General features: G+C 40.7%; 1 protein-coding gene and 1 pseudogene across 4 annotated transcripts in view; one reads left to right on the top strand and one right to left on the bottom strand.

The window, feature by feature from the left end:
- Ark2n (arkadia (RNF111) N-terminal like PKA signaling regulator 2N) overlaps window positions 1-8,697 on the top strand; it is an 85,583-nt gene extending 76,886 nt beyond the window's left edge. For all 4 annotated transcript variants that reach the window (XM_027935662.3, XM_027935663.2, XM_027935664.2 and 1 more), the window contains one exon: window positions 3,724-8,697. In XM_027935662.3, coding sequence (XP_027791463.1) covers window positions 3,724-3,913 — 190 coding nt within the window. In that variant the 3' untranslated portion in view covers window positions 3,914-8,697. The remainder of the gene's footprint in view (window positions 1-3,723) is intronic.
- Window positions 8,698-12,506: 3,809 nt separating this feature from the next.
- Window positions 12,507-12,963, bottom strand: LOC114093045 (ubiquitin-conjugating enzyme E2 D3 pseudogene; annotated as a pseudogene).
- Window positions 12,964-24,994: the final 12,031 nt, after the last annotated feature.

Here is a 24,994-nt window from a genome sequence, read left to right as displayed (position 1 = left end):
TTGCAGTTGCAAAGTACTGAGGTGTTCCTGGCAGGGCTATCGCTTGGAAAAATGCTTTAGGTTTTGATCCATAGCTTTTTGTTCTCATTTGATTTACATGTATAGATGTTTTGTTTGGATTAGTTGCACTGTTCTTATTTTTCTTTTGATAGTCTACATTGTTATGGGCTTTCTGAAAGTTTTAAAAACTCATACTTGGTCTTTGTTTTCTTTAGGGTTGTATTCTCTGACTTGTGTTGGGTGCCATTTCTTTATATTTAAGAATTCAATTCTGGTTGTGATATGCATTCCCCCTCCCCCATAAAGTTTTTGTTGTATGCTGGTATTGTTCACTATTCTTTTATTTCAGATTTTGATATGTTCTCTTGGCTTCTATGTTTCATCTAGCCATAGATGAGAGGCATGCTTTCTGAGTTAATGGTTGAATGCATCTTGTATATCTGCCTTGTAGTGCTGTAGTGACCTCCTGGCATCTAAATTGTTATTTCTAGATGTTAATTTTGGGACAATCCAGTTTCAAAAAATGTTGCTAGAAAGATGAAGACTTTCCCGAGATGTCTAGTTGTTCTCTCTAGTGCTTATTCTTGCCACAAGTTTCTGATCCTCATGCCGATATTTTCCTTTGTCCTTTTCTTCTGTTAGCCTCATTGGTAGTTTTCCTAGGAAGATGAATGCACATAGCATAGATCTTTGTTAGGGAACTGTTGGGGAACAGTTCCTTTGATACCTGTTCTAAGACTTGTAAATAAGCAGGCTATAAATTTATTTGAGTTTATTAACCCTGTGGTCATCAATATTAATGTTGGTTAATCCCTCAGTAAATGAATTGGTATATTAAACTTTTGTGTTTAAGAACAAGTTGATAACATTAACACTAGAAGCTAGGAAGAAAACAAACTTTTCCTAAAGTCAAAAGAATTCATTTCAGTTAAGAAAACTAAGTAAGAATATTATCTAAGAGGTCACCTTCATGATCTGTAAATGAAAGCAAAAATAATCAGTTTAATTAATTAATGCATACATGCATACATACTGGGGATTGAACTTAGGAGAACTTTACCACTGAACTATATCCCTAGCCCTTTTTAATTAGAGGTAGGAAAGCTTTGGTCCAGAAATGGTCTCTTTTTCTTCAGAGAATCTTTTTTTTTTTTTTTTTCCCTGTGGTGCTGGGGATTGAACCCAGGGCCTTGTGCATGTAAGGCAAACACTCTGCCAACTGAGCTATATCCCCAGCCCAGAGAATCTAAAATTTTAAGGAGAAACAGACATGAGTTGGGGCTCATTCTGTCATCTTTAGGTTCTTTCAGGTGCTTCAGTGTCCTTTTATTAAATTTCCTCTTTTGCTTAAGAGGCCTAAGTTGGTTGGTGGTAACTGTCACACTTGTTGCATAACTTTAAAAGTGATCTGTTTTAATAGTTGAAGAAGTGCTTCATCTCCTTATTCTTTTCTCCTTCATCCATTCATCGGTAGTAAATACGGTCTCTTATAAACCTATTATTCCTAATTGTTTTCCTACCAGGTGCTCTGTACAGTCTTCTTTGCTGTTGTCATATGGCCCCGGGACCATGCATGCAGTGCTCCTGTCAGTCACACATAGTATAGTCCTTTAAGCTACATCTGAGGAAAGCATAGTAATTTAGTGGAAAACAAACCCCTGAATGGAGACATGATTTTGTTTTAGTTCCCATTGCTTAAGATCTAGGGCAATTGTCTTTTGGCTCTGGTTTTCTCTTCTGTACTATAAACAGATTAGATTAGATCTTTTTTTAAAAAAACACTGCTTTATATATTACATAGTGGAGTTACTTGGAAAGCGGTGCATAGTAACAATTGGGACTTTTAATTCCTCTTTTGCTTCGCAGTTTCTAAGATTCTGCTAAAGATAACATTAATTCTCTTGGTAGCCATTATCTTTGAATTCTTACTAGGTTTCTGGATAATTTGACTTCAGTTAATGCTTATGCAAATGAGCTTTTGAATTGTTGAAAAACTTTATTTTTTTTTTTAATTGTTAATCTGGGGGAGAGGGATGTAGCTCAGTGGTAGAGCACTTACCTAGCGTGTACAAAACCCTGGGTTAGATTCCCTAATACTGTTGGACTGTTGGGGGGGGGGCCCAAATTATTAGTTTGGACCCATCTTTGTACTCTTCTGATATCTTGCAGTTTTACTCCTCATATAATACAATACACACATTTGTAAAGTGACAGAGCATTTTGGGGCCTGAAATCAGTCAGATTTGCTTTGAAATTCCTTGGCCTACAACTTTCAAGCAATTTGACCTGTGCAAATTATGTAATCTATTTAAGCCTTAATTTCCTTACCTATAGAGTATGGATAATAACTTCCATGTCTCTCTCACAGGTCTGTTGTAACTGTCCAGTGAAGCCATGTGAAACTACCTTATAAACATCACGTTCTGTTGGTCATTGGTCATTAAAACCATCTCCATAGATGCTGAATAGACTCCTTTGGTGGACATTATTTCATGACTGTAGTTTACTTAATCATTTGGACAGCAGTGGATTAGATATTGTCCCCTACTTTAATGCTTTTTACTAGGTAATCTAGCCTATTACTATCCTAGCCTATTCTGGCCTATTACTAGCCCATTTCTGAACAGATGGCGGGCCTCTTTCCAGGAGTCCAAGGGTCCTTGGGGCAGTGTCTTCACTGAATCATGTTTGTTGTCACTTTCATATTCTTTTAAACCTTGTGTGATACAGGTAGCATTTAAATCAAAATTGGAATTCTCAAGTGACCTGCATTACTCACGATACACTTATTGACAGAGTAACTAGTCAGGAGCCACTTCAGGAGTTCAGTTAATAAAACTCATGCCACTTGACATTTCTCACATAAGCTGAGTGGGTACTAGTCAGTGATATAGATGTGAGGACATAAGTGGCAGTGGTAGCTCAAGCTGCCTGCTTTCCACTCATTTGAGTCAGAGCTTACTCACTGCTTCATCTTGGAGGCTCTGAGTTCTCTCATTTGACTGGAATGTGGTGTTTAAGCTGTCAGTGTGAAATGGTTTTGATTTGTCAGCAAGGCAGTTCTGAGTCTCTGATAGGTCCTTTTAGGGGATATAAATTGATTACTTCAGCCTTGTTTTTTTTTTTTTTTTTTTTTTTTAACCAAAGCATAAGCATATCTAATTAATGAGCTAAGTGTTTCTGTTGTGACTTTCAGGATGAGATGGGTAAGATGATGCTTTCCTGGATGCATTTGTTAAGTCATACTTAGCAAACATTTAGAAGTCTGATCTGTAACGATCTTAAAGGTATTATTACTCAAATATAGAAAAAAATTTACTTTAAGAACAAATTTTACCTATTTTGCTTACTCTTTCATTTGTTCCAACTAAGATTTGGAATCTTAATTTTGTTGTGGATATATGTATTGTCCCTTGATGAAGATGCCAGAGATTTAAATGCATCCAGGAAAGCATCATCTTACCCATTGTTAGTTAATTTGGACACAAGAGTTTATGACTGAGACAAGGCACTTGGCCTTTTTACTGCTAAACTGAGAGACGGAGAGGGTTGGGAGGTAGGCCAGATGTGGAGGAGGAGAGAAAAGGAAGAAGAATATCGATTATGGGTTTCATGAAACTTGCATAATAGTAAAAATATTGATCAGTACAACTAAAGTAATGTTGTCTTTTGGTTTTCCTTTGGTGGGGTTAATGATGCTTTTATTCTTCATCTTTGTTGCAGGTGTGTTCATCCTAGAGGGGGTGTGATTCAGAGTGTTTCTTCATGGAAACATGGCTCTGGCACACAGTATGTTAGCACCCGGCAAAACCAGTCATGGACTACTGTGACCCCCCAGCAGACTTGGGCTTCACCAGCAGAAGTTGTTGATCTTACCTTGGATGAGGATAGCAGGCGTAAATACCTACTGTAATACAATGTCACTGTGTTTCCTCTGCACTGTTTCCTCCCACTTCCCACTTCCTCCTCTTCTTTGTGACACAGAAGTTCATTGTCATAGCTTCAGCTTCAGAAGCTGTTTGTGGCATTTGTAGAATTGAAACTCATGGAAACCTCTCCACACCTTGTTTTTTTTTTATGTTTTTTTTTTTTTTTAATTAAAAGAAGTCACTTAGGAAAATAACTTATCACAGAGAAAATAATTTCTTCTTTCCCTCAGTAGGAATATGAAAATGATGAATTTCATTAGACAACTTCATTTTACTTGGTGACTTTTAATCTTAGGAAAGTTGCCTTCCTTTTAGAATAATAGTTTAATTGCCAAGTAAAGTGGATTTCAGTTTCCGAATCTTGTATTTATTTTTCTGTATAATGAAATTAATATCTAGATTTGACCACTATCTGCCCACTTCATTGTAACTCCCACCTTAGGGCATTCGCACACATATCACTCAGGTCCTTATTGGCACCTGATAGGGCATGTGTATTTTAAAATCTGTCCTTAAAAATAGAAGACAGAAGTATTACAAGTGTTTTGTTCTTTCAGCTTAAGTCTTCTGCCTTCTTTCCTGACTTTACTCCTGGTTGACTTCCTCACAACACAAATAATTGACATGCCCCTTTGTATTTCTAAATACTGTTAAGGTGACTTAGTTAGTCTCCTTGCTGCAATAATTCATAATGTTCTAAAGAATGTCTCCTTTGGAGCAGAAGCATTCTGGATTGGTAACCATCAAGAGGTTTTCTGGGCATGTGGAGAGAGTATTGAGAGATCAGTGGGAAAGTCTTTTTTCTTTAACTTTTTTCCCTGATTTATTAAAATAATGGGAGAACTTAGAAAACTATTACCGAGGAAGACTATGAAAAACTGTGTGGCTTCTGAGTCTTCAGGCGCTTGCAAGTCTTGAGAGAAAAGTACCTTTTTTCAGAGCTGATCTCTCCATAAGGCGTGTATGACAACTGTTCAGTACCTACGCTGAACTGGACCTGATATCATATTTGGGTATATTTTTTCTCTTCCTTCTAAAAAAAAAATCATAAGAAAAAACAAGTCATAAGAAGTCAGTGCAAACCATATTAATGGCACTGTAAGTCTCACAGTATCAAAAAGTAATAATAGCAAAGGGTAGTTGAAACTTCAGGGAATTCAGGAAATGCCAGCATTGGAGTTTTGTGGCATTAGTTACTACCTTTTTTCCTATAACACGTAGATACTAGTGAATTATTTTAAAAGCAATACCTAGAGTTAGAACACTATGTATTGTGCACAGGGAGGTGTGAAGTAATATTGGCTCAGAAGACTTCACCTTTTGTTTTTCAGTGTTTTTGTTTGCTTCTTAAATTGTGTTTTTGTTTCCATTGTTATGGTATGAAGTTGCTATGCCCTTTGCTTTTTTCCCCAAATGCCTTGGTGGCTCTTACTGATCATAAGACCACGAGATCTGCCGTTTTCAGTTTCCATTCAGTGAACACATATTTACCAAGTGCCTGCTCTGCATCAAGCACTGTGCAGGGTGGGTGCATGGAAGCCCTGAGATGAATGAAGGCACAGCTTGCATGTGCATGCATCAGAGTCTGCCTGGCTCTACCTGCCTGGCCTTTTCTTCTTTTTTTTAAATATAAAGACAAGTTTATTCCTTTACCCTACTTCCTGTTACTTGAGTTCTTCTGTATGCCCCTTTTTCTACAGAAATGTACTTCAGCATGTGTTCTTTGATTTTTCTATTAGCATCTCATTTGATCTGGCCTCTGTTCTTCTCCAACTTTTGATTTTTTTCCAACCTACTTTTAATTGGTCAGGCCTTTAAGATCACGAACCTCCAATTCTAGCGCCTCATGTATCATTCTTTCACATGGCTGTAATCCTAGACAAAAACCAAAGACCCAGAGGCCAGAGCGAAACAGGACCTTCTGAAGATTCACTACTGGTGTATCCTTGGACCTTCACATCTTACTTTAGGATTAATTTATTGAATTTTACTGTTACACATTTTTTTTTTACTTGAATTAAAATACTAGACAAAGCAGAAATGTACAATTTCTGGTCTGTGTTTTCCAGGAAAATCATTGGGAAGAGAGTAGAGTGGAGTATATAACTTGAAGTTCTTGCAGCTTATTTTCCCCCCAGTATCAGGTCACAGCCCCATTTTAAAGAATGTTTCTCGTATTATCTATTTTAATGTTAATAGTATGTTTTGTCCAGTTATTTCCCATGACACATTTTCTTTAGCCCCTAATAGTCATCCTCTAAGAAGAATACTTTCTGGTGTGCTTTGTGCACTGTGGATTGGGGAAGAAGTTGGATTGCAACCAAGCCCTTTTCTGACCTTTTGCTTTTACATTAGGTTGCAGTTTTTTTCCTCACTTGTTCTGTTTCCAGCTTCTTCATTACCTCACCTGATATACCAGAGCAAAGATTCAAGCATTAAGGTGCAAAAAGGGAAAGGGAAGGGATGTTAGAGGCAGTGAGCTTTTTCCCCTACCTATTAGGTTGGGACTTTTCCACCTAACAACTAGAGGATGTTTCAGCTCTTCATTCATTGCTATTTCTAGAAGAGTGGAGATGTGGTTTCAGGCAAGGTATTAGTGATAAAATTCTTTGATACACAACTCACGTGACATTTGAAATTTCTTTTAAAGGAATCGTTTTCTTAACCAAACTTTTGCATTTGGTAATGTAAGTAGTTATGCTTACAGGACTTTTTTCAAAGTAATATCTCTGTTACACTCGTACAGCTGGGTCATAGATTGGCTGATCCCACCAACTTGATTAAATTCTCTGCCCCTCCAATTTGAAAAAATAGACCAGCAATCTAGCTATGCATCATCATGACTGCCCTGTAATTTTAAATTGCTGCTCACCAGTATTGTCTTTTCATTTTGATGGTGGGGCCAGACCGAGTGGACTTCAGAATTTACGATTGAGCATCCCATAAACTGTTTTTGTTGTTACCAGTTGCGAACACAAACCATATGATTTGATAATTTAGCCATTTGGTCATCTTTACTTTTGCAGATTAACACCATACATAACTTAAAATAATTGTGTTGCCTGCTTTTTTTATACCACGTCACAGGTGTTTGAAAAAGCTTGGGACACAGTTTTGTCTTTTAATCTTTTTGTTTTCATAAAGGCAAAGAACAGAGCCCCTAATCCCTGTTCTCCAGTACGTGTATATATAAAAATGATTGCACCCTAACCAAACTTCCTCATATTGTGCACTGTTTGTTTAAAATAATCACGTATTTTAGTCCAATGCTGTTGTAATTTTTCATTTTATTTAAAACACTACTTCTTATTATTTTAAAAAATTTTAAAGGGTAGTGATCTTAAAAAAAAAATCACTGGATAACTAGGAAATATTTTTGTTGTTGTTTTGTTTTAAAGAGTACAAGGTCATCTAACCTTTTACTCCCCTTACCGTGAACGAGAAATGTCAGCCATTGTATGGCTAGGAACCAATGCACTTGGCGGTTAACAGATCTGCTGTTGCTGGGGTGTGAGCGTGGACTTGATGCAGTGACGACAAATCATTGCGTAGAAGTAATGTTTTCAAATGTGCAACTCTAGTTTTTAAAATGAAATTTGGTTCGTTACATTCATTATTTAGTTTTTGTTTCCATTTAGTATTTAATGGTCTTTGGAGAAAAAAATAATAAAACAGAGTGTTATATATATATTTTTTGGTGCAAGATAAGATTTTCTGTTTTTTGAAATAAGTCTGTAGCATAAAGGTTAAACTATTTTAAGACAAAATAAAATAGAGTGTATTTAAACAATGATATTTTCTGAGGATTTTTTTTTTCTGTTTGCTTCAGTTAATTACATGGTTCCTGGAGCAGCTCCCAAGTTACCTTTTGGATGTGAAAGTGGATGTTTTGTTAATAGATCATAATAAGATGCCTGATTTTTTTTCCAAGAGAGATCTGTATACTACTACCAAGATATTTTGCCAGGTATCCTGTTATCTGTCAGATCTAGAAAAAATAGCTTTACAGCTGCTTTCCTGTAGACTTTACTTCCCCTCCAGCTAGGACCAGGTTTTAGAGAGGGCTGAAAGCTTTGTAGTGCTGGGGCACCTGTGCTCCTGGGAACCAAACTCACCTGCTGATCATTTTCCAGAGACTGGCACATCCGGATAAGATGCATTGACTTCCTATACTTGACATACCGTGTAGACTGTTTCAGAAATAACTTTATGAACTTTCCCCCTAGTTTGGCCCAACTTTCAAATTTTTTGTTTATCAAAATGATAGGGGCTATCATATTAACATCTCATGATTCTATGCTACACATTCAGAGGAGTGGAGATGTGGTTTCAGGCAAGGTATAAATGATAAAATTCTGTGATATATAATTCCTATGACATTGGAAATTTCTTTTAAAGCGGTTTTAACTTCACATGAGGGAGAATTAGGAGGCAAGGAGAATGAAACTTATCTTTATTAAATCACCCAACTCCTGAATCTTTTATTTACCTCAGAAATTTTTAGTTCTGGCTGCACTGAAAGAGATTGTTAACAATTAGATTTTAACAACTGTTAAAAGTAGGAAATGTTTTCAGTTTTTTTTTTTTAATGCTTCTTTTATACTTCATTGTATTTGAGATCTAGGCATATTAGTGCCTATGGGAAACTCTTCTTTGACTCTAGAATAAAATTATTTTTCTGGGACCTTACTTTTGAATTGTTTCATCCTTGAAAACTGCCTTTAAAGGACAGATTTAAGTAAGTAAAGTCTGTGGATAGTTTTTGTTGTTGTTGTTGTTTCTTTTGTGGTGCTGGGATTTAACCCAGGGCCTTGTGCATGCAAGGCAAGCACTCTACCAACTGAGCTATATCCACAGCCCTCTGTGGGTAGTTCTTGATCTCACTTGGGCTTCTCCCTTCTATTCTGTTGGCTCTGGGCTTTTTCTTCCCTCAGTGTTTTTCACAGTAGATGCCAGCTATTTATAACTTTAGTCTAAACAGAAGAAAATTACAAATAAAACTCTTACCGAATACATACATATTTCTTCAGCTTCATTTTTGCAACCAGAGTAAGGTGAATTTCTTCTAGATTTTATTTCAACTTTGTTACTTCTCTGTGAAGGAATATTCCTTGACTTTATTGGTAGGTTTGATTTTCTTTCCTGACTCCATCTTTGAAAGCAGTGATGCACAGAAATAGAGAAGGTCCCCAGCTATAGTGGAACTTTGGGAGAATCTGTCTGGAGCAAAAGAAGGCAGGAGAAGGTAGCAGATGGAGCAATGAGCTCATAAAAAGATGCAGATGATTGTCATGAATGTCACAGAGTCTGGAAAGAGCTCTTACTTGCCCAGGATGTCATACGATGCTATCTTGTTTGCTCACTCCAATACTGCCTATATATAGCTCTACAGGTGAAATGCCCTCTAGGTGGAAGTGGCTGTAGGCAGGGATCCCTTTGTGTGCTAAGGCTTTCTGCCAAACCTTGAAGTACCATTTGGTAGGGTGGATATATAAAGGATGGAAATGAAAGTGAGCAAAGTCAAACCTCAGTAAGGAGGGGTGGCAGCAGTGACAGGTGTGATCTTGCTCCTAGATCCTGACCTACTGGTTGGGACTATCGCTTGGTTGTAAATTGAACTTGTCTACTTTCTTACTGTCCGGTGAAAGAAGCTATTTGATACCAGTTTTATCCTTTGTGCTTTGATGAAGGGGTGTCAGATCTGTTCCTTTCTGTGACTGTTTCATCCTGGGAGTGGGAAGGTGAGATATTGAGTTCTAATTCATTTGGCTGATTTCTAAAGCAAAACTGACTTTTGGGTGGAAGGGGATCAGACCAGAAGGTGGATGAGTGAGCTATAATAGTCCTTGATCCAGGAAATAGGAGACCCCAGAAAGGCTATGTGTCTGCTATAATGGATTTAGCAGACACATGTAAAATTGAGACTCTTAGATTTCTAGACTGAAAATTCGGGCTGTGTAATTTTAGGGGATAATTCATTGTTCTGCAGAGCCATTAGGTTTTCAGGCAAGAACTCAAGAGAGCGACTCACTCCAAAAAAGCTGTTCAAAGGGCTTCAGTTTGCTCCTCTTGCTTAAGCTTTCGGAGGGCACTGAATGACTAACACCCACACAACTTTGAATTTCTGTGAAGTTTTTATTTTCAAAGTTTTAAAAAACTGTTTGTTTCAAAGTTTCTACGTGGGATAAAAAATGGTACAGATTGTTACCCTGATTTTACAGATGGGAAAACTGAAAACTGAACAGTAACAACGTACCCCTTGAGCAGATTTTTTTTTTTTTTTAGTATAGTACAAGGGAGGACTTTTTAAGAAAAACAAAACCTCACTTCTCTACCTAGTTTTTCATCATTCTTTTAGCTGATTTTGCTGTCTTCTGGTCTGAGAAGAAGTCTTCCTAAGTAGGTAATGCTTGATTAGTTCTCTTTTTTCTTGGACAAGTGGTCACAATTTTAAACATCATAGATCAGAACTACACATCTGAGTGTTTGTTCCAGCTCTCTCTCTGGAATAGCCATGGAAACTTTCCATAGACAGATTCCCTATCTCATAGTTTATGGAATAGGAAAATACAGATGACCAATAAACAGGAAAAGATGTTCAGACTCATGATTAATTATGGAAATACAAACTTATATTTCACATAGGTAGGACTATAATTTAAATCCAATAGAAGTCAGAATAATGGCAACTTGCTTGTCTGTCGATGGCAGCATACATAACTTTTTTCAGCAATTAAGAAAACTGGAATTGTCTAGTCAAGCTTATTAATAGTGTAGCCCCATAACCTAGCATTTCTACTTCTTGGCATAATAACCATTGGGCATTGTGGTTGTAGCCTGTATAGGGAAGTCGTGATCAGTTCATTATCTATGAATCCACTTTCGCTTAAGGAAATAGAATAGTAGGAAATACTTGCGAACAGTATTATTATATGAAACTTTTGTTATATACTGATATACATCTGTACAAAAAGATTGCACGCACATAGCACACTGAGAGGTAAAATACACTGTGGGTTGCAGTTAAAAAAAAAAAAAAAAAAAAGAAAGCCATGGTTTTAGGGACACAATGTGCTCAAAATGCTTGATGTCAGTGTTTGCATTTTTTGGCAAATTCCATCAAGAGGATACATAAAGTATTTATACAGTGTTAAGCCATTGTGGAAATTAATGAATTAGAGCAATATTTATACACATATATCAGTTCCACCAACATGGATTAATCTCAGCAATGTAGACTGGAGAAAAAACAAATTGTAGAATATGTACTATATGATACCATTTGTACAAAATCTCAGAAGACAAAATAATACTATATATTGATATAGGATACATACATCATAAGAATATAATGAAATGCACAAGAAGAATAAACAGTAAGGTTTGTGTTCCCCTTTGGGAGGGGGAGATGGAAGGGACCCAGGGACTTCAACTTTATTAGTAAAATTTCTTAAATTGGAAAATGAAAACATAAGATATATGTTATTATTTTTGCTTTTTCTATATCAATTATTATCATAAAATCAAGTTTTTCCTGTCTTAAACAGAATAAAAGCCATTTTATGACATTCCCAGTTCGCTAGTAGAAATAAATAAAATCTGAAACTGATTCCTTTTAGATGCCTAGAACTTTGTAGATGTCACTCAAAACTTGTACAACAACAAAAGTAAATTTGACAAATTGGACTTTATTAATATTAAAAGCTTTTGTGTTCTAAAAGACACCATAAGAAATTCAAAAGATAACTCATAGAATGGAAGGAAATATGTGCAAACCTTAAATCTGATGAGACTTTTTTTAAGGGATGGGGATCGCTCTGTTGGTAGAGGGCTTGCCTTGCAGGCACAAGGCCCTGGGTTTAATCCCCAGCACCACACACACAAAAAAAGACTTTATATATTAATATACTAAGAACTTATATTAAGAGCTTCTTAATATATTAAGAACTCTTACGAATCAGTAAAAAGAAAGCCTAATTTAAAAATGGACCAAGGATCTGAATGATAATTTCTTTGAGAAAAATATATACTGGTTAATAAACACAGGAAGGGATGTTCAACATGGGAACATGTCACCAGAGAGATGCCACCGCATACTCAGTAGGATGTCTAAGAGCAAAAAGTCAGAACAGCAAGCAATGTGGAAATAGAGAAATTGGAACCATTGTACACTGCGAGTGGGAATAGAATTGTACAGCCACTTTGGAAAACATTTTTGGCTCATGGTTAAGCAATATTATTTGGTCATACATGATACTAATTACATGAATGGTCCTTGAAATTATGTTAAACCAGTTATGAAAGACCACATATTCTTCCATTTTGGGAAATGATTAGAACAGACAAATCAATAGAAACAAAGTAGATTAGTTGCCAGATGCTGGGGGAAGGTAAAATGGAGTGACTGCTAATAGGGGGTTTCCTTTTGGGGTGATAAAAATATTCTGTATGTAGTAGTAATGGTCACACCCCTCTAGAAAACATTGAATTGTACATCCTGAAAGGACAGAATTTTTTTTAACAGCGATTTAAAGTTTATTCCAGCTATAATGCAGTTTATTCTGACTTAAGGTAGCATCACATGGCATATTTCTGAGTCCATTCCTGAGATAGTCTTATACAGATAAGTCTTGTACTTAAATGTATTTTATAGATCTATGCAGTCTCCAGCACTAAAGGGTCATCTGGGTTTGGATCACATAGCAGTGAACAAATGGATAAAAGAACTTTAGAAATAGTTAAAGCAGGAGACCATGGTGATCTTAGAATATGGAGACAAATGCCGCCATTACTGTTGATATTTGGATGATAAATTCTTGTTGTAAATGCAACCTTAGGTGGTTTGAAGAGGTAGACTGTAGGAAAATGAATTGTCAAAAAAATGCACCACCTTGACAGCCCATAGGCTGTCATTAAGTCCCATAATTGTGGCTTGCCAAAGAAACATATTATCCCTAACTGGATCTGCAGAACATTGTGCTGGAGGGTCACAGACCAAATCACTAAGTTCCTCATTAATCCATTTCAGTGTCATAGTCTGTGCTTTTTGTCTGGCTTCTCTCTATCTCCGTGTATACTCAAAGGTTCGGCCAAAACTCTTGATTATCCAGAGAAGGATTGTCTCATTGTCTCACACCGGCTGTGCCAGACACAGTCACTAATCATAGGTTGCTCTGGGAGGGCAGGGGATGGAGGCCGGTCATGGGCTGAAGGGGTGGGAGAAATGAGTGGGGGAAACCCTTAGACTCTGAGAAGCATTGAGAACCGGAGGAAAGGATGAATTTTATAGTATGTGAATTAAAAAATACCAACAACCTTTTCAATTCAAGTTACTATGCTTTAAACTATTAATATTTTGGCATAAGAGCCACACACTTTTCTGAATATAGGTGTAAATAGTGGGGACAGGGGCTGGGATTCTAGTTCAGTGGTAGAGCACTTACCCAGCATGTGTGAGACACTTGAGTTCAATCTTTAGCATCACATAAAAAAATGAATAAATAAATAAAGGTATTAAAAAAATAGTGGGGACAAAGGTATTAGGAAGGTACATCCTAGTTGCATGAGACTAAGAAGACTAAGATGACTGTAATTGAAGGCGTGACCAGCTTCCTCACTGGTTACAGACTGGTGGAGACCTACCCTCTGTGAAAGAGATGTAGCTTGCTGGGGTTTCTGTGCCATTTATATTTGTCGACCAACGTTGAAGATTATTCAGGGAAAATCCTAACCTCTATTCCCTCCTGAACTGTGAGTGCTGACCATATTGCAGCAAAGGCTTGAAGCAGGCTTTGTGTGGGAGGTGGGTCGATGAGTACAGGTGCGTCTACCTCAGGGACAATCTTGAGCTCCTGAAGCCTGCCTCTGGCTCAGACCCTGGCTTTTCCCAGAAAGTTTTGTGGCCATTCTGAGAGGGCCCATTATGATTTAGGTTATGAAGTATTCCCCAAACAGTCATGTGTTGAAGGCTTGGTTCCCAATGCAGCAATGTTCAGAGGTGGGAATTTTGGGAAGTGATTGGATTTTTAGGACTCTGACCTTATCAGTGTATAATCCACAAAGGGATTCATATTTAATAGCATTTGGGGGAGGTGGTAGAAGCTGAGGATCAGGGCCTTGCTGGGGAAGTAGGTCATTGGCAGTGTGCCCTAGAAGGGTTTATCTTCTCTTTGACCCCTTCCTTGTTCTCCCTCGTCTTCCTGGCTGCCAAGATGTGAGCAACCAGTGTTCCACCATGCCTCTTCACCATGATACTTTGCCTCACCACAGCCAGGAGACAATGGACCGAAACCTTTGAAGCTGTGAACTGAAATAAATCTTTCCTCCTCTAAGTTGACTTTCTCAGGTGTTTGTCACAGCAATAAAAAGCTAACACAGGGGCTGGGATTGTGGCTCAGAGGTAGAGCGCTCACCTACCATGCATGGGACACTGGGTTCGATTCTCACCACATAACAATAAAATGAAGATGTTGTGTCCACATATAACTAAAAAATAAATATTAAAAAAAAGAAAGAAGCTAACACAGGATCATAGGTGACAGCTGACATTCTGCTGGAATGGCTGTAACTGTATCCATTGGGTGTTAGGTTGGGTTGGAGATAATCTCTTTCTATACTTGACCCTTCCCACTCGAAGATTCTGCTACGGCATTTTCCCATTCTTTTACTTGGTTGTAAGCTCTGGAAAGTCACTGTTACTGAGGAGAGTTTGTGGTACCTGTCAGTGGTACTGAGGCAGAAAATAGGATGTTGACTTTAGGCAGTGTTGGGTACTTGACTTTCACCTATGTAGTGGTCTTCCATGATCTCCTTTAAGTCTTGGCTAAATTCTGCTGATGCTCTTTGGGTACTTGCCAGAGTATATTTGTTTGTTGTTACATTAAAAATGTATAGTGTTAAAAATGCAAACTGATGAGATGTGCAAAATCTTTGGGGTTTTTTTTTTTGGGGGGGGGCGTTGGTGATGCTGCAGATTGAACTCAGGGTGCACCCCCAGGTTGATTCTTTTAGCATTCTTTCAGTCACCAACCAGTTAGAACTAACACTGGAGAGATGGCTGCCACATACTCATGGGACCCAGTGTGTGGCAGATATGATATCAACCCTATCACTGCTAGACAGCGACCAGTGGAGTGGGGAAGACACTTCAGCAGCTTAGGGCAGGGGCTGTTTCCTAATCAGAATCAAAGGGCATCACTAGTATGATAGAACCCACACTGGTGCATTCACTTGACCTCTTTGTGCTTCAGATTTCCTGCTAAAAATGGGAATAATAGTATCCAACTCCTTAGATTGTCGTAAAGAGTACATAAATGGTAGGGCACTGTGGCACATGCCTGTAATTCCAGCAACTTAGGAGGCTGAGGCAGGAGGATCACAAGCTTGAGGCCAGCCTCATTAACTTAGTGAGACCCTGTCTCAAACTAAAAAGGACCAGGGATATAGCTCAATGGTAAAGCATCCCAGAATTTAATCCCCAGACTGAGAGCGGGTGTGAATGAGTAGAGGCCAGGTCTATGTCATGGGTCTTTCAGCCTTGCACCAAAGCTTGTTTGGCTAGCTCAACTGAGAAGTATAAACCACATAAAATTTGTCTGTTGGCCTGCTGATAATTTCATAGCAACTACATGATAGTATTACATGTGTTCTTGGAAATATGAGTGAAATATTTTATTAAAGGAAATAGTAAGCCAGACTTTGGGATTGTGATAACTTGCATGGAGTAGTGAAAAAAGTCCCAAGAATAGGGGCTACCTTCTTTACTGATAAGCTGAGACCTACAAGACCTCATCTTCATCTGTGCAGGGGGCCTATTTGTAGGCCTCCCAGCATCCCTAGACTTTGAGGGGATTGAATAAGGTAATAGGATAGCATAAGATAATTGACAGCATTACAGCATTTTTAGAAGTTGCAAACTCATGACTACAGAAACAAGCTTGTAACAGAAGTAATGCATTGGGCCAGATAGAAGAAGAGAGTGGCAAACTCTAGAGAGAGCATTTGTTTGGCCAAAGGGGAAAACTTCAACTCTTGTTGGGAGCCAGTATAGTTCGATGTTGCCAGATCCCTGACTTTTTCCAAAGAAAATCAAAGTATGGATTTTCAAAATGTAAATGTGAAATTTCTGACTCATAAATGTGTGTATTTGGCCACGGTCAGGCCTGTGGAGGGACAGCTTGATAGATTCATTGGTTGGAAGAAGTCAAAATAGGGTGGACCCATCACTAACTTGCCACCTCCCCAACTTCCTATCCTCAAGCCCTCCTGATATGGGGTAAAAAACGAGTCTGGAGTGCCTGCTGTTCCAACCTTCATTTTTTGTAGGCTTCTAAAGTTTTGAGCTATAGATGAGCCACTCCAACAAGGGACAGAGTGTACTCAATAAGAGCTATGGCATCTTATGTCCTTGGTCTGATGTATTTCCTGAATACAGCTTTGGCTTTTTAAAGAAACATCCAAAGAGAATGGAGGCCAACTGTGTCATAAATCTTGCCAGCCACATAACCTGAATAAATCCTATTTGGCCCAACTCGGGAACTGTATGGGCCAAATAAAACGTATGAAGGCCTCATTTAGCCTGTGGGCTACTTGTTTGCTACCTCTGTACTGTACCACTTTCACTGGTTCCTCCAACACTTAATTGTTTGCTGTGCTAGGCATTGGGACAGACCCTTGGGTCAGTCCTCATTCCTCATGTAACTGGCCTTATCTTGTGCAATAAACCATTGTCATAAAACCTGACAAATGCTAAGTTCAGAGCTTGATGCATGGTGCCATGGGAACAAAAAGAAGTCTCCCCAAGTCAGTTGGTGGGATGGGGTGAACGAATGATGGAAATGCTTTTGCAGAAGGCTGAGATTTCTTCAGCTAAATTGGTAGAAACTATGGTTTCTGGCAAAATAGAGGGTCTAGGGTGAGGGCAGATGTCATTCAGGTACAGAGCTCAGGCAAGGCATGGAGGTGAGAGCATAGAAGAATTTCTAGTTGAGAGAAAGGGGAGTAGTAGAGAATAAGCTGGAGATCTAAGAGCCTTGTGGTGAAGGGCCTTGGATGCATTTTGAACACCCCACGGGTACACTGGCTGTGGAGACTTTATTACCCTGAAAAAGCCTAAATTTAGAGATAGGAATTGGACTTCAAAATACATGACTGCAATAACCAAGCACTTAGGAAATGATGGAGAGTACTAAGGTATTGTATGGAGGAAGGAATAAGAGCAGTGCTTCCTGACCCCAAAGTGAATGAGAGGACAGTTAATATTTAAATGTGGAAGATTTTATTAGGAAGCTTCTACAGGAATCAAACATAAATGATAAAGTGGAATCAAAGCAGTGAGGGGGAATGAAGCAAAGAGCAGAATGAAGAAATATTTGAGAGTTTGAATCTACAGGACTTATGATGCACAGGCCGGAGAGATGCAGAGCATGTGGGTGAGGAAGAAGTCTGCCAGTGTTGCATCCACCAAGTAGGAAATAAAAGGGATCAGGTTTGGAGAGCCTTGCAGATGCTTACGAGTGTCCCATTCAGAGCCCTATTGTACCTTCTACTTTAGGAAGACATTGAGTGCCCTTTTTTTGGAGGGGGGGTGTGTGTGCATGCTGGGAATTGAACCCAGAGGTGCTTTACCACTGGGCACATCTCCAACCTTTTTCTTTTTTTTAATTTTGAAACCGTGTCTTGCTGAGTAGCTGAGGCTGGCTTTGAACTTGCTGTCTCTGGCCTCAGCCTTCCGAGCCACTGGGATTATAGGTGTGCACCACTGAGCCAAGCCAGGGATTGCCCTTTGTCTTTGGAGCAAGTACATACCTTATTTAGAAGTACTGCTCTGACCCATTCACTGGGTGACTTGGAGCAAGGGTTACAGAAAATCCAGGCTACCAGCTACTTGGACCACATGACCCAGCAAATTCACTCGTGCTGTAGATATTTATGGTGGATGTTATGGTTTGGATGTGAAGTGTTCCCCAAAAGCCCATGTGTGAGACAATGTAAGAAGGTTTAGAGGAGAAATGATTGGGTTATGTGAGTCTTAACCCTGTTAGTGAATTAATCCCCTAATGGGATTAACTGAATGGTAAGTGTAGGGTGTGGCTGAGGGAGGTGGGCATGTGGTGGGTGTGGTCTTGGAGTATGTATTTGTACCTGGTTAGTGTAGTTTCTCTGTTGCCTGATCTTCTGAGCAGCCTTCCTTCACTAAACTCTTCCACCGTGATGTTCTGCCTCACTTCAATCCCCCAAGGAATGGAACTGGCCTTCTATGGACTGAGGTGTCTGAAACCGTGAGCCCCTAAATAAACTTTTCCTCCCTCAGAATTGTTCTCATTGGGCTGGGGTTGTCACTCAGTGGTAGAGTGCTTGCCTTGCATGTGTGAGGCACTGGGTTCGATCCTCAGCACCACATTAAATAAATAAATAAAGGTATTGTGTTCATCTACAAAATTTTTTTTAATTGTTTTGGTTGGGTCTTTCAGTCACAGCAGTGAAAAAGCTGACTAAAGCAGTGGACAAGGATGCAGAGTGGAGTCTGGACACCTAAGGATTTTGGAGCAAGGCTATGCCTGAAAAGCAGCTCCCAGCATGCTTTTTGGTCCCTGATAGATACAGAGCATCTGACCATGGGACATTAGTTGACCAAAGCATCAGAGTTGTTCATTGTGGTTATATACCACTCAGATCATAAATTCAGACTGACCTAACACCAATCCATTTTAAGATGGAAGAGGAACATCTAGGGTTGGGCCTGAGCAGGTTCAGAAGGCACAAGTAAACTGCATGAACAGATTTCATTGCACATGCTTCTTCCTTGGCTACCAGGCCCTTACTCTGTTGAACTGAAGACTTGCCTTCAGATCATGCCAAGGATTTTGTTTTCTTGTGATCAGCTGATGGAAAAATAACAACCCTGGACCTGGTTTGTGATGTTGATATTGGCCAAAAATGGACTATTGTTTGTATTTTAGCCCAATTAAAGTAGCCCTAAAGACAATGGTTAGGGGAACCCCTCCCTGTGGGTGTAGTTCAAAACCTGCTCAGGTATACCTATTCAACTCAGTGTAGAGGGAAAAGTAGCCAGGGGCACAAAAAGAAGTCTCTGTAAGCTAGTTGGTAGGATGGGGTGAATAAAAGATACACAAGCTCTTGGAGAAGGCTTCTGTAAAGGTGCAAAAGGAGTCTTGGGCAGTAAGTGGTCATGGGCCTGAAAGACAAGAGGATGAGAAGAAGGGCTATGAGGTACAGGGAAGAGGCATGTGGATTATCCTATGGGTATAGGCACAAATGCCTACCAGAGAACATTTACTGTAGAAGAAGTGCCAGGTAACCAGGTAGACATGTGACTCACCCTGTGGCAGTCAGCCTTGTCCTCAGACTTAAGCCTTGAACCTATGAATGCGGTAGCCATGGTGATAAGGATGGAGGTTAGGCATGGGCCCAGGGATCAAACTACTGCCATTGCTGATGGGTCTGTCATCACAGACAGGCCCTGAGCCCTCCACCAACCAGCCACAAAAGGCATATTGATTACATTAGGCCCTTTCCACCTTGGAAAAGGCAGCTAAAAACATTTCCTAGGGTTGAGAACTACTCTGGTTTTAATCTAAGATTTTCTTGGGTGTTTTGATTTGTCCACGTACTATGTCTCCACCATCTTAGATCAGGAGGCCCATTTTATGGCAAAAGAGGTAAATCAGTGGGCACATGACCATGGAAGCCAATGGTCTGGTGTATGTCAAGTTGGTGGAAGTAGTGGACCTACCACAATGAGAGGAGAGCTTATGGACAACAACTAAGGTATGCACTCGAGGATAAGACTGGGGTTGGCTACTGTCATCCAGAATACAGCTGATACATAGTTCTAGGTCCCCAATTGTCTGAATATACAGGTTCAGGAAGCAAGTAATGAATGTACGACTGGTCCCTCTCACTGTTATTCTGTGATCCACTTGCACCAAGTTGAAAAAAAATGCCTGGAACTCGGGGAATTTGCCCAAAAATTATGCCTGAAATTCAGGGGAATGTCTTTTGGGGCTTCTGTGACTAGTGACAGCAGAGAATAGGTCCTTGCAGCAACCATGGTGTGATCGGGCAAGACAGAGGAGGGCTTGGACCTCTCAGGGATGTAGGTCTGGGTCAACAACCCAGTAAAACAACCTGGATCAGCTCAAGTGCTGGCTGATATCGAGGAAATTGAGTATGAGAGATGGTCAAGGAAGATACTGAACAGCAGTTTCAGCTTCTGGACCTGCTACAGCAGTTAGTGGGTTATAGCTTGTCCACTGTCTTTCTTGTACAGAGCATTTTTACTAGATGTCTGTACCACATTGAAGACTCAGTGACAGGATGGACTTCCTGTGGGTCATGAGTGAACCGTCTGGGTTGTCTGCATTGCATCCCCTTCGTCAGCTCCAGGTTCCAGCTGCACTACTGTGTGAGCAGACACAAGGCTGGCAGCACTCCAATCCAAGCACATGGAGTATCCATCCAATTTCTATTCAGGGCCTTCTCCAAAGCCACAGGAGTCTGTTTGTCTTTTGTGGCTCAAGCCCAGAAGTTAGGGGAGTTAATGGCCCTGGGACAACCCTCAACAGTGGAAGATGGGATGGGAGCCAGATGATAAGTGTCCCAGCCTCACATGCCCCAATGATGGGATGAATGTCCCAGTCCTCTCTTGGTTGGACAGTTCTGAGAGGCATTCTGTATGCTGCTTGGAAGATCCCAGTGGAACTGAGCCCTCAGTGTGTAGTGTGGGGACCTCAGTGATGGGCCTTATATTGGCTTTTCCTCCTTCACTTTCATACCTCAGTTCCTCACTTTTACTTCCCAAGGCCATCCCCAATTGAACCACCTACACTCAAGTCCTTGCCTTAGGCTGTGTGTCCAGGAGAATCAAACTAAGACAGGAAGGAAGAAGTGGCCTTCACCCTGAGCTTTACTGGCTGAAGAAAGATCCACCAAAAATGGGCAGCAGGCAGTGGCCACATGACTTCTGGAGATGTACAGTTATGCATGGGATGGCAGATAAAAACCACAGACCTAGGGAAAACTCATCTGTAAGAGACTAGTGGAAATAAAGCACCCTTCTAAGATACTGGTTCTCAACCAGGGGTCATTTGTCAGTGCCTGAAGACATTTTTAGATGTCACAAGAAGGGAATGTCTGCTGCTGCTGGCATCTACAAGTATAGGTCAGGAACACACCATACATCCTCTAACACACAATGCACGTCAGATCCCATAATAGAGAATTATCCAGGCAAAATGTCCATCATGCTGAGGTTGAGAACAGCTGCTCTAGGAGACTATAAAGGAGCAGCAGGAGGGCACTGTGAAAGCCAGAGTCCAGAGGAGTAGCAGGACTGTGCTGCCCAAGGGCTCCAGGGAAGTAAAACCCAGTAGCAGCCCATTAAGTTAGCAACCCAGACTGTTCGGCCAGTTTGGAATGGGAGAGGCCATGACTGGAAGGCAGTTAATGGAGGTGAGGACAGAATCTTCCTAGGATCTCGGAGGTGAAGGAAAGAAGTGGGTGCTAGGATTGTTTAAGAGCTACTGGGTCAAAGAAGAGTTTGAAAAGAGTGGAATGACAAACATCCTGGATGTGCCATTATAAAGGGACACAAGAAGGAGGATGATTGATGGGGACAGAGAGCAGGGACATATGTGGTACTAAGAAGCCGAGTACAGGCAATATAACTTGGCCTGGGGAAGAAAAACTTGCCCTGAGGCTGGAAGCAGACCGTGGGGTGAGTTGTATCTGTGGTTGTGGGGAGGGAGTGTCCACGTGAGGAAATGAATTGCAGGCCTTTTTTGTTCTCTGCAAGTCCAGGAGATGGATCTGTAGGACACAGGGGAGAAGGTTAGAGCAGGAGGCCTATTATTAATAACTGCTTGTGGATTCATTACACATGGTTGTTTACTGTGCTGAAATTTTTATTGCTCTGCTCTCCCAAAGGGTCTCCAAGATGTTTGTCCTTTTTATTGCCTGATGAGTTCCAGAGACTAGCACAGGGCTATTGGTAGAAGCTCAGGTTTCCTCTGAGACATCAGCTGAAACACCCCTGCTTTGTGGCATGCCCTATAACAATCTAGAATTCTCTCCAAGATGTTTATAAACTTGGTTTCGGTTCTTGGGGTCATTTCTGTCTCTGGTTCCTGTGTCTGCATGTGCTGTTTTGCCTTCGACTTAAAACTGAGACACAAAACCCTCTGTTCTGCAGAACCCCCTTTTTGCTGGGCATGGTGGCTCACGCCTGTAATCTCCAATTACTGAGAACGGTAAGGTAGAAGGACTAAAACTTCAAGGCCAGCTTCAGCAATTTAACAAGGCTCTGTCCCAAAATAAAATATAAAAAAGTGTTCTGGGGATGTAGCTCTGGGGGTTAGAATACTTGCCCCCCCAAAGCAAAACAAAACCCCACATAGCTGCCTCCTGCCTCTTCAAGCCTCCTGGTGAGTAGGGGTCTAGGGTCTTGGAGTACCCACTCTGTCCTTGTATGAGCACCTTGCTCATCCTTTTCCCTTTTTATCAGTTCCTCATATGTTTCATTTATTGTCTCATGTCCAGATCCTCTGTTTACCCAGCTCTCCTGATCTCCACACCTGGAAACAGGCTTCACTCAAACCATCATGGTACACAGTACACAAGATGGCCTTCTATTAGATTCTTCACCAATAGAAGGCAGTTATGGTTAAAAATAATGACAATGTGCTCTCCATAAGATCACAAATTAAGCAGTGGGGTTTTCGAAAGTTTAAGAGTTATGCCCAAATCTACTGAAGCTACTCACTAATTGGGAAGGCGCCACTCTACCAAGACCACTGTCTTGTCTTCTAAGGTATTAGAAGGGACTGTGTAGGGAGAAATTGAAAGGCAAGCACAGCTGGGAGAAGGGTCCCACCCACCCCACCCCAACCCTCCTATTTCCAGTGGGCTAGCCTAAAAGTTGCCATCTGCTCATAGGCCTTGTAATGGGACCTCAGGCCTGGTATTTGCATCCATAAAGGGAAAATAGGGAGGCAGGAATGAAGGTTTAAAGAAGTAGGAGATCGGATTACCTGCCTCAAAATGTCTACCTAATATATTCTAGACATCATATTCCTTCCTTTGCTTTTGCAACATAAAAGAGACATGAGCTTTCATATTTCCTGCCTGCTGGTTGAAAAGCGTCAGCTAAGTGATTCTCTGAGATTAGCTCAACTATTGGACAGCCACCTTTCACAGTGCTCCTGGTTAGTGGCCACAGTGGGGATGTAAGAATCCCTGATGCTCCTCAGGAACTTCTGCTGTACCTGGGAAGGTGAAATGTTAACGGACAAAGCAATTGTGGACAGACCACAGTGAAGACTGTGGGACTGATAACCAGGGCATTATTTATTTTGGAAATAAATAATGTTTGTTTACCATTTTGTTTATAAGTTTGTTTTGTGTTTTGATATTCTGCCTGGAGGAAACCTGTTTACACGCATGACCAGGCAGGGTCTTCACTTCCTCCTGGCTTTGCTGTAATGCTGAAGATGCCCAGAAGAGGGCAACCTAACTCTTTCCCAGCTTCTGCCTGGCTGGAGAACTGCTGACTTGCATGGAGATCTGATGCAGGCTTTTTCTCTAAGGTAGTATTTTAAAACTTTTTTTTTTTTTTTTTTTTTTACTGTGATCCACAGTAAGACATGCATTTTACATCATGATGCCCCATGGATTTAAGCTCATGCTTACTTTTACTGCTTGGGTGCACTCGCCTGTTTCCATTCAGGACTTTTGGAGACTTGTTCATTCAAAAAATTACTGCAAGTCATTTGAAGGGCAGTGGTGCAAGCCTGTAATTCCAGAGAGTCAGGAGGCTAAGGAAAGAGGATTACAAGTTCAAGGCCAGCCTCAAAATTTAACCAGACCTTGTGTCAAAAGGTAAAAGGGGAGGGGCTGAGAGTGTAGCTCAGTGATAGACCTCCTTCCCACTGCTGCCCCACCAGCCGATGGCTCAATACCCAGTACCATCAAAAAAAGAAACAAAAAAAAAGGAATTTTGACTCTGCCACTTTGTCCATCTGGAATCTGATCTGCTTTCCTTGTCTTTGAAATTGAATGATAGCACTTGCCTCCTTTTGGTGCTTGTGAGGATTCCAGGAGCCCTGGATGTGAGCTGCTAACCACAGTACCTGGCCCCCAGGAGGCTCTCAGTAAAAATGAACACTGATTGTGACAACGGCTCCTTTCCACTCAGAAACAACAATAGCTGAGAAGCACGTGCTCACCTGGGTATCTCATGGATTCATTGATCTGACCTATGTCGACACTTATTACCAAAGGTAGCAACTAAGTAGAAAGCTCTGGGCCTGGGCAGTGTGGGAGGAAACACAGACAAATACAACAGAGTGATATGGATTTAAGTGTGCTTAGCACTGAGTGCTCTGGGAGCACATGGGCACCTGGAGGACACCTTAGCTCCCTGGCTCTCAGGATGTGGTTTCTGGATCCAAAGCAGCAGCACCCTTACCTGGGGACTTGCCAGGTACACATTCTGGGTCCTTAACCCAGGTCACGAACTCATGGGATGGCCAGCAATCTGCATAGTGCTCCCAGAGACTGATTTCTGCTCCAATCCCAGCGGACTTTGCTGCACGGCCATCTGGGGATTTTGCCCAGGGTGCACCCAGTACCAATTTAACCACAGTGTCTAGGAGTGGGAGTTAGGCATCATTATTTGGGGGCAGGTACCTGGGACTGAATTTAGGGGCTCTCAGCCACTGAATCACTCCCCAGCCCTATTTTATATTTTATTTAGAGACAGGGTCTCACTGAGTTGCTTAGCGCCTTGCTTTTGCTGAAGCTGGCTTTGAACTCCTGGTCGTCCTGCCTCAGCATCCCAAGCTTCTGGGATTATAGGCATGTACCCCCATGCCCAGCATTCATCAGTATTTTTTTAAAATATGTTTTTAGTTGTTGATGGACCTTGATTTTATGTATGTATGTATGTATGTATTTATTTATTTATATGTGGTGCTGAGACTCGAACCCAGTGCCTCATACATGCTAGGCAAGTGCCCTTCTACTGAGCCACAGCCCCAGTCGACTTG

This window comes from Marmota flaviventris, chromosome 16 (genome assembly GCF_047511675.1).
Source record: "Marmota flaviventris isolate mMarFla1 chromosome 16, mMarFla1.hap1, whole genome shotgun sequence".
NCBI classification, from domain to species: domain Eukaryota; kingdom Metazoa; phylum Chordata; class Mammalia; order Rodentia; family Sciuridae; genus Marmota; species Marmota flaviventris.
Note: the sequence above shows the minus strand (reverse complement) of the source record. Positions and strands in the feature narration are given on the sequence as shown.